Source organism: Pagrus major, chromosome 19, assembly GCF_040436345.1.
Source record: "Pagrus major chromosome 19, Pma_NU_1.0".
Taxonomy (NCBI): Eukaryota; Metazoa; Chordata; class Actinopteri; order Spariformes; family Sparidae; genus Pagrus; species Pagrus major.
The window spans coordinates 7928278-7937774 of NC_133233.1; the positions used below are offsets into that span (position 1 = coordinate 7928278).

At 42.6% G+C, this 9497-nt stretch overlaps 1 protein-coding gene across 1 annotated transcript in view; it reads left to right on the forward strand.

Moving 5' to 3' along the window:
• LOC141014613 (E3 ubiquitin-protein ligase HECW1-like) overlaps positions 1-8672 on the forward strand; it is a 53990-nt gene extending 45318 nt beyond the window's left edge. Inside the window, exons 21-30 of the mRNA XM_073488473.1 lie at positions 657-763; positions 3535-3649; positions 3980-4093; positions 4418-4570; positions 4909-5007; positions 5986-6115; positions 6312-6458; positions 6648-6762; positions 6996-7194; positions 8561-8672. Coding sequence (XP_073344574.1) covers positions 657-763; positions 3535-3649; positions 3980-4093; positions 4418-4570; positions 4909-5007; positions 5986-6115; positions 6312-6458; positions 6648-6762; positions 6996-7194; positions 8561-8672 — 1291 coding nt within the window. The remainder of the gene's footprint in view (positions 1-656; positions 764-3534; positions 3650-3979; positions 4094-4417; positions 4571-4908; positions 5008-5985; positions 6116-6311; positions 6459-6647; positions 6763-6995; positions 7195-8560) is intronic.
• The last annotated feature ends 825 nt before the right edge of the window (positions 8673-9497 follow it).

The following is a 9497-nucleotide window of genomic DNA, read 5'->3' on the forward strand; positions in this document are numbered from 1 at the left end:
CAGTCGAAGCACATTCAGCTGTTCAATAGGAAGATTGGACTGTTTGTTCCTTCCTTTTTTTCAAACAGATGAATCTGCTAATCTCTGCGATGTGAAAACATCAGATTTCCACCGAGTCAGATGAAGTCAAAGTGCTCAGAGTTCAGTTATAAGATCCCAGCTCCCTCCTGCGGGGCTGCTGACTGAGCTGTCGGGTGAAGAGTGGGTCACTGTGGACGGCAGTAGAGGAGGTTTTATCACCGTCTGCTTTAGAAGCGCTTTAGCTGACTTCACTGACAGTCATCACAGCGTCTGAGCAGCTAACAGACTGAAGTCATGCTGGCTGCCTTCTGTTTACATCACCCCTCTCTGCCTCCAGTGCACTGACTTCTGTAGTTTGTTGTCATTTAAAGACTCTGACTTGCTGCCATGTTGTTGCTCCGTGTACAGTGATGCAACTAAACAACAACAGTGTCTCAATTCAGCTGACAGACTACAAGTCAATTCGGGGTCTTCAACTTGTAGTGTGCAGCCACGATACAATTGGAGTGTAACAAAGACTCTTTTTGGTTTCCAGCAATGTTCTCTTAAAATTTACACACACAGCTAATGCTAAAACTCTGTGCAGTAATGCTTTGATAACGTCTTCTTTGCCTCTCTGTGTCCTGTTCTTGTAGTTTATATGAAGAGGAGATCATGTCTTATGTTCCCCCTGTCCCCATCCACCCTGGCTTCAGCTTCTCTCCTCGCTGCTCCCCCGGCTCCTCACCACAGAACTCTCCTGGTAGGTCCTCCAGACTGCCAGTCACAAACAGTCTGAGCTCACTGTTTCTTTGTCATCATTGTAGCTGGGAATAATACAGTGAAATACAGAACACATCATCAAAATCAAATTACAACACAAAGGCATTGTTTTTACACACAAGAATAATATTAATAGAATATATACATACTATATATCATCGGTTAATTGATGTGACTGCAGCCGACCCAAACCCAGACATCATTTTTACATTTTCGTCTTAACCGAGCCCGGGCCGGACAGTTATCCATGTTCTAATCACGGAAATCAGATCTCTGTATACACTGTGGAGTCCTGTGGACAGTGAAGATCCAATCTAGCAAGCTATCTGAAGCACACACTCACTCACACACACACACACACACACACACACACACACACACACACACACACAGAGGACCCCGTTAACAGTAATCATTGCTGTTTGACAGAGCCTGCTGTGTTATGTTAGGGTGCACTAATGTTATCCTAATGAGCTACTGTGTGTGTATGTGTGCGTGTGTGTGTGTGTGTGTTATGAGAGGCTCTATAAAGAGGAAGTGGGTCACAGCAGGGAGTCCTGGCTTGTAATTGGTCTTCGTTCATTAGCTGTGTGTTATTGTCTGTGAGAACCTGAAGTGGAAGAAAGAACAGAGTTATAAATGTTGTGAACTGAGCTGAACTGCTCCACATCATCAGTGTCACTGTGGGACAGAGCCTTCAGAGCTCACTTCATCCTTATTGATTCTTGACATGTGGTTGAATATCTATTTTGTCTTAAACATTGGCAGTATAAGAAAGATAATGAATGCTTGACTTGTCCAAGGCAGACTTAGTGTGAGGTGTTTGTCCATCAGTTCTCACTGTGCTACAGCTGACCCTGCAGGTAGTAAGTACACATGGCTCGATAACACTTTTTCATGTCCGATTATGATAAGACAACACTGAGTATCTGCTGATACCGATATCAATCCGATACTACGGGTTGGCTGCAGTCACGAGACGTCACCGCGGCCCGGCCTGGCCCTACTCTGGGGCAAGTCCATCGCCGGCGCAGCGTGGCTCAACCCGCCGCAGTAAAACTGGTGATGGAAAAACGAATTGCCGCGGGACCAAAAGTGCCAGTGGGAAAACTGCATTGGTTGTTGCGGTGCACTTTTCTCCTTGGCACTCGTCACCTGAATAAAATCGACATACTCCTTCCTGTGGTTTTTATCAGTGTTTTATCAAGTTTGTGATGTCTAAGTTTCCAACGGTGCTGCCACCCCTCGAATCACTTGCATTGCATAAATTGTACTCCGTTAGCTTAAAGTAATTCCACACAGCCGACATGATGAGAGTCTCACTCAAGCTCGCTCCAGCTAGTCACGTGACACATGCTGCTCTCTTTACGGCATGTCGCACAGTTTAAGCATTTATGGGAGAGTTTAGGCTAATAAATCTGATCGGATTATACATTTTACCCTGTCAGACATCTGATCCAATGATTTTGGCCAATATTGGACTAATACCGATACTGAATATCAGATCGGCACATCCCTAGTAGTAACAGTCACATCTCAGGTCATTTCTATGCTAAAGGTAAACACACAGCAGTTAACTTAATGAGGGCTGTGGTCTGTCTCTGTGACCCAGTTAACCATGTCAGTGTGCCAGTATAAACAACAGCAGGGCCTGAAACTGGTGAAGTGAAATGGAATGCAGCCATTGTTACTGTTGATAATTGCACCTCTGTTGACATGTCAGGATGTCTGCCGTTAAAAATGTCAGTTATGGGTCAGTTGTTGTGGTTGTCAGGTGACTGATGTGTCACGTCACTGTACAGTCAGCTCACACCTTCACTGCTGTTCAGTCAGGAAACTGTTTCCTGTCTCCAGCTCGTATGTCACGTAAATGTGAACTTTAACCAAAACACTTTTACTAGTATTTCTTGTATTACACACTGTTGATAATGCCTCTGTTCTTCAATAAAGACTACATTTTGAGCAGAGGAACTACTCTGACACATGGTTTAGTGCTTAACTTAAAGGTGCAATATGTAAAAAATTCAGTTTAAAGGTGCAGTTTGTAAATCAAGGCCATAATTTTTGTTTAAAAACATTCAATAAATTAACTTACATTATGAACAGAAACAACAGTGTTGACGTTCTGACAAAGACGCCTGTGTCTACTGAAGTTAGCATGCTAACCAGCTAGCCCTGGCTCGTCCTGTCTCCTAACACCGCTTTGTTCCTCAAGAGGTGATCGTTAGATTGTAAAGCTAGTATCTAAAGCCAAAGATAACTACAGCAAAGAGTAGAAAGTCCAGTATAGTAAGCAACAGTAAGCGGTTCTGATGATCTCTGTAGTTCTGGAGGAGCTACCTTCAGATTCAGGCCATTTATTACAAATTGAATGAATTTTAAACATTTAAAATATTAACTTTTTAGTGACCATGTTGTGATGAGATCACACCAGCTGTGACACCAGTCAGCATGTACACTAGTTGTTGGTATATTATCACAGGAGACCACACCCACTCAGACTCATCCTTCACTGTGATCTAAACCACACACCTGTGAAGTTTCCTGACTGCGTGCTTCACTGTTGTGATGCAGTCGTGCTGACAGAATCTACTCACAGACAGACTTATTAACACCACATCACATTAAAAGTGCCAACTTTGACTTCATTTCAGACCTTTGACCTTTGGGACCTTTGGCAGTGTTTAATATGGACTTATGGCATTTGTTTCTGTTCTTTGTGTGTCTGTGTATCTGTATGTGTGTGTGAAGGCCTGCAGAGGGCCAGAGCTCCAGCTCCTTACCGCAGAGACTTTGAGGCCAAACTAAGAAACTTCTACAGGAAACTAGAAGCCAAGGGATACGGCCAGGGACCAGGCAAGATCAAGTAAGACATGAAACAACTTACTGTACCAATACTGTAAATATCCTGATCCTGACACAGGACACATCCTCCCCTCTGAATAGTTCTATGAGACTCATAAACTGCTCCGTTATCTATCATGTAAACACATATTTTTTATTGTAGTAAACAATACAGTACATACTGTTTTAGTATACTGTGTGTTCACCGTGCTTTTTCCACAGAGACAGTGAGGTGATGTCCTCGGAAAGTTGTGTTCCAGCATAGAATTGATTTACATTGAAAACGTTTACAAATTCACTACTAGAGAGACAGTTTCAGTGTGTGATGTGTGAGCTGTGCTGGTTGGTGCAGGTTGCTGATCCGGAGAGAACACCTGCTGGAGGGAACCTTCAACCAGGTGATGGCATACTCCCGCAAAGAGCTGCAGAGGAACAAACTCTATGTCACTTTCCTGGGAGAGGAGGGGTAAGACACACACAAAGACACACACACACACACACACACACACACACACACGAATATGGATGTAACATAGCTAAACATGTCACAGTGCAGTGTATTCTTCTTATGAGCTTTTGCAGCCCAAATTGAAATCGCCAACTTGTTTCTAATAGTGTTTACAGTAGCTCGTCTGCTGCCCCCAGGTGGCCAAAAAGAACATCAGTGAATACTGCTTTCAACTGTGTGTGATTAACCATTAAATAAACCATTCACCATGAACCAACCACCCAACAAATATGCTTTGAACCAAAAGTGTGTCCTCACTCTGTCCTCCTGCTGTGTCTTCAGGTTAGACTACAGCGGCCCGTCCAGAGAGTTCTTCTTCCTCCTGTCTCAGGAGTTGTTCAATCCGTACTACGGTCTGTTTGAATACTCGGCCAACGACACCTACACCGTTCAGATCAGCCCCATGTCAGCATTCGTTGAGAACCATCTGGAATGGTAAGATGTGCAATGATTAAAAGACACACACAGTTAATCAGTGTTTTGTGAAACATACTGAGCACAAACTGACATGTGAGGCAGTGTTCGTGGCAATCCTCAAGGCAGTACTAACTGTCACTAACTGTCAGTCATAGCTTTGGTTTGATGAAAGAACACATGAACAGACATGACTCAGTCCGTGAAGTAGGAAAGCTTCTTAGACAAATGTGTTGCTGTAATCAACATTATGTTCAACTGGTTTTATTGTTGACTATAGTGTTTTATAATGTGTGTATGTGTGTGTGTGTGTGTGTGTGTTTGTGTGTGTGTGTGTGTGTGTGTGTGCACTTGTCCAGGTTCCGTTTCAGTGGTCGTATCCTGGGCCTGGCTCTGATCCATCAGTACCTGCTGGATGCTTTCTTCACCAGACCCTTCTACAAGGCTCTGCTTCGACTGTCAGTACTCACACATACCATAATATTCTTCGTGTGTCCTTTACTTCCTTCACAGGTTCAACAACAACAAACAACAGAAGTAATGATGTGTGGCTATATGTTTGTTTTTCTGGAGTCTTACACACTTGTTCTTACGCGTGCACAGAGAGGTACACGTATGCAGTGTGCGCATGATAACTCTTCTGAAAATACAATCTATAGAGTATTATAGAGCAGCACTGTGGAGCTGTGAAGTGGGAGGAGTGATTTCGGGTTCTGGAAGTTAAAGTTGAATTTATTTTCTGCAGTCAGGAAACTCTCAGTACAAGTCTGAGGCCCTGTCCACACGTTCACGGGTATTCCCGACAACAAAGCTTTTTCCTTACTGTTTGGCCTTTAGTTCACATGTAAACGGCACTTTAGGTCACTGAAGTTGGACATTTCGGAAAACTGGAGAAATTGAGAAGCTCAGTTTTCAATAGACAGATTGATACCCATGTTTGTGTAATCGGGTCTTATCAGCGTATGTAGCATCACTGTCAAATGTGAGTATTTGAGTTTGTACAGTGACAGGATGGATGTTTTATTGTCTATACACAAAACCTAAATACACAAACTAACACTGATGATAGGCCAACACTAATGGAAAAGAGGGACAAAAACAGCTGCTGGCAGTGTTTGAATAAAAACAGCATTATCCAGAAGAGTTCTGTGAAGAGATGTGTCACTGCCTCATCATTTTGTCCTGTTTTCATGAAAGATGTAATGTAAAGTAAAAGTAGAAGTAACAAGGAAAGTAAGTAAAGAGTGAGTAATGGTAAAAATGTTCACATGCGCACACCCATGGCCGTGTAACCTTCATCTGATTAGGAACACTTACAGTAGTTTCCTTCACAACAGCTGTAACATTATGCTATTTTCTGAGGTTGACATGAAACTGTGTTAGCTAACTGCTGTACACTGTGTACTGTACATGTGATGTATGTGTGTGTCGTTCAGGCCCACTGACCTGTCTGATCTGGAGTATCTGGATGAGGAGTTCCACCAGTCACTGCAGTGGATGAAGGACAACGACATCACTGACATCTTGGACCTCACCTTCACTGTTAACGAGGAGGTCTTTGGACAGGTCAGCGTATGTATGTGTGTGTGTGTGTGTGTGTGTCACTGTGGATAACAGAATCAGCTAGCCTTATTATCTAAGACACGTGCATATGGTCTGTTAAATCTCCTTGTTTCTTTATGTTTTATGTATATATGTTTCCACAATGACAAGCTCCACGTACTGCTCTGATGACTCAGATGGTTGCTTCCTGTGTTGCTAGGTGACGGAGCGGGAGCTGAAGTCGGGTGGCTCCCACCTCCAGGTGACCGAGAAGAACAAGAAGGATTACATAGAGCGGATGGCCAAGTGGAGGGTGGAGAGAGGAGTGGTGCAGCAGACGGAGGCGCTGGTCAGAGGCTTCTACGAGGTAAACGATACTGTTTCACTTCTCAGATCACACCATCCGATCATTAACGTTATCAGAACCCATTTTTGTGTCCACACAGACTGTATGAATACATCATAATACACACATGTATAAACACGTGCAACAAACAAAGCAACCACACACACCTAAAGATAACTGAGACGTGTGTGTGTTGTTGTTCTCCGTCAGGTGGTTGACTCCAGGCTGGTGTCTGTGTTCGACGCCCGGGAGCTGGAGCTGGTTATCGCTGGGACGGTAGAGATCGACCTCGGTGACTGGAGGAGCAACACCGAGTACAGAGGAGGTGTGTGTGTGTGTGTGTGTGTGTGTGTGTGTGTGTGTGTGTGTGTGTGTGTGTGTGTGTGTGTGTGTGTGTGGATATTTTCCATTCGTTGCCCTGCAGACCCTTTATAGTTACACATAATCACATTCAGTTTCTATTACATACAGTATTTATAATGGAACTGGTCTGTTCTAGGCTTGTGGAGGCAAAGCCCTCAATCTGAGCTGATTCTGATGTCACATGTTAACTCCCAGGTTACCATGACGGTCACATCGTGATGCGTTGGTTCTGGGCCGCCGTGGAGCACTTCAACAACGAGCAGCGTCTCCGCCTGCTGCAGTTTGTCACCGGGACGTCCAGCGTGCCCTACGAAGGCTTCGCCTCACTGCGGGGGTCCAACGGCCTCCGGCGCTTCTGCATCGAGAAGTGGGGCAAAGTCACATCACTACCCAGGTATGTAACCCCGTTTTATATAAAGACATGTTCACACTGTCCTGCTCACATCATGTTGGCTCGGCACTATTTAGTGTGTGTGTGTGCATGAGTCAAGAAATACTCCAAAATGTAGCAGCATTTAGTTTTATTATGTATTCTTTTATTACTGGCCCTGCAAGCTTCACATACAGTGTAAATGCTCAAAACAAGAGCTATTTTGGTATTTCCACTACTCTGTGGTGCAGGTGTATCTGATAATGTCCGAGGTGTGTTCCTGTGACCTTACAGTAGGACATGAATTTAGCAAACAGCAGTAAAAATGTGAGCGTGCTCAGCAGAAACAGAGAGCAGGACTCAGGTGTCAGTGCAGAGCAGGAGCAGTGTCACAGTTTGACTTTGTGGACAGTGTGAGCATCAGCAGTCACTGTTTACTGTGTGTGTACAATGATATGAGGTTTGGAGATGTGTGTGTTGATACAGCTGAGGTTGTATAAATCATCTTCAGTACATTCAGGGGGTTTCTGCTCCAGCTTCAATGGTGGCTAACGCTAGCTAATGTTAACTAGCTGTAGATAGATATTACTGTGCAATGAACTTTACAGAGTCATTTTATATCTCTTTTCTATCATTGACCAGTACCCTGTAGTTGTCAGTTGAGGCCACAGTGAGCGCTGTTGAGCTGAGTTAAAGCGGCTCACTGTGGAGTTTTCTTGTAAACAAACTAAGTTCTGTTTACATCAGTGTGTGTTTGAGCTCTGACAAATGTGTTGAACACGTGTCACTCAACAAAATACTCACATAAAAGAAATGATCCATTGTAGAACTGCAACAATTTATCAGTGGTTTATAACTGTGTATTCACTGACAACTATTTGTTTTACCTTTATTTATACAGCATCATTAAAACGGAGTACTTTGGCACACGAAGCAAAAACTGGAAACTCTCAACAGACAAGCCTTATGTATGTTAGGGCAGGATATAGATGAGCTTTATCTTCAGCAGTATCTTAAAATTAGTGGTAGGCTGAACATCGGCCCTGGTCGATTATCAGGTCGATAATTAGCATTTTTCTGATCATCTGTATCTGTGATTTTTCTGTCAGAGTGCTGATAAAATAAACTATATAAGAATGTGCTACTTTAGCTATGATGCAACATCTGATTGCTAACATGTCACTATTAATAGCCTATAAACAATAACATAATCTGAATCTGCAAAGTAACTTGTAACTAAAGTTATCAAATAAATGTGGTGGAGAGGAAGTATAAAGAAGCAGAACATGGAAATACTCAAAAAAAACAGTCTAAAATTGTACTTTTATTTCAGGTTCATTTCATCAATTGACAATGAAATTAATTGTCTCTGTCTGTCTGTCTCTGTCAGGGCTCATACGTGTTTTAACCGCCTGGACCTGCCTCCGTACCCGTCGTACACCATGCTGTATGAGAAGTTGCTGATCGCAGTGGAGGAAACCAGCACGTTTGGCCTGGAGTGAGACAGTGTGTAACACTGTCTGGGCTGTGACGGAAAAAACAAGCAGCAGTCGTGTGCTTAATATGTCGTATAGATACCTGGATTGTACTGGACAAAGTTTTGCGGATACGTGTACGTCACTGTCATGGTCCTACGTGTTCGAGTCTCTCACTTAGCTTTGAGGATCTCATGACAGCAGGACTACCATTATTTTTATATTCATCGCTAAGACTGGAGAATATGAAACACTGCAACAGCGTTTTTTAAAAAGATTTCTATTTATATGCATACAAAAGGGTACGGAAATGGAATCAAGATCGTTTAAAGTTGCATGTAGCAAAATGCATCGTCCATCCACTAATGAAAATACTTGCAGTGATAGAAACTACTGGCAAAAATGAGAAGTTACACAACAGCACTGGAAACAAGGACTTTATATCAAATCTAAGACATTATTATGACATCTAAATACTTTGAATGAATACTGGGCTGAAATGTTGAATTTACAGAAAAGATTTAAGTGACAAAGTAGTAAATAATAAAACCTACAGAATGCACATATATTATAAAATACAGAGAGAAACAAATAGAATAAATCAGAGAGAAAAATAAAAGAAATACTAGAAGTATTTAATATAAACAGAAAGTACGACAGAAGAAATACTGCAGATATACAAAGCTCCAGGTCTGCACCCAATCAGAGCTGGAGATGATATATTACAGTTACCCTTCTTAAAATGTTGTTTATCTAGAAACATAGGAACTCTAATTGAATATGTTACAGAGTTACAGCAGAGTTTTGATGGACACATCTGTGCATCTTTTCTGTGAATTCAAACTTGAATAC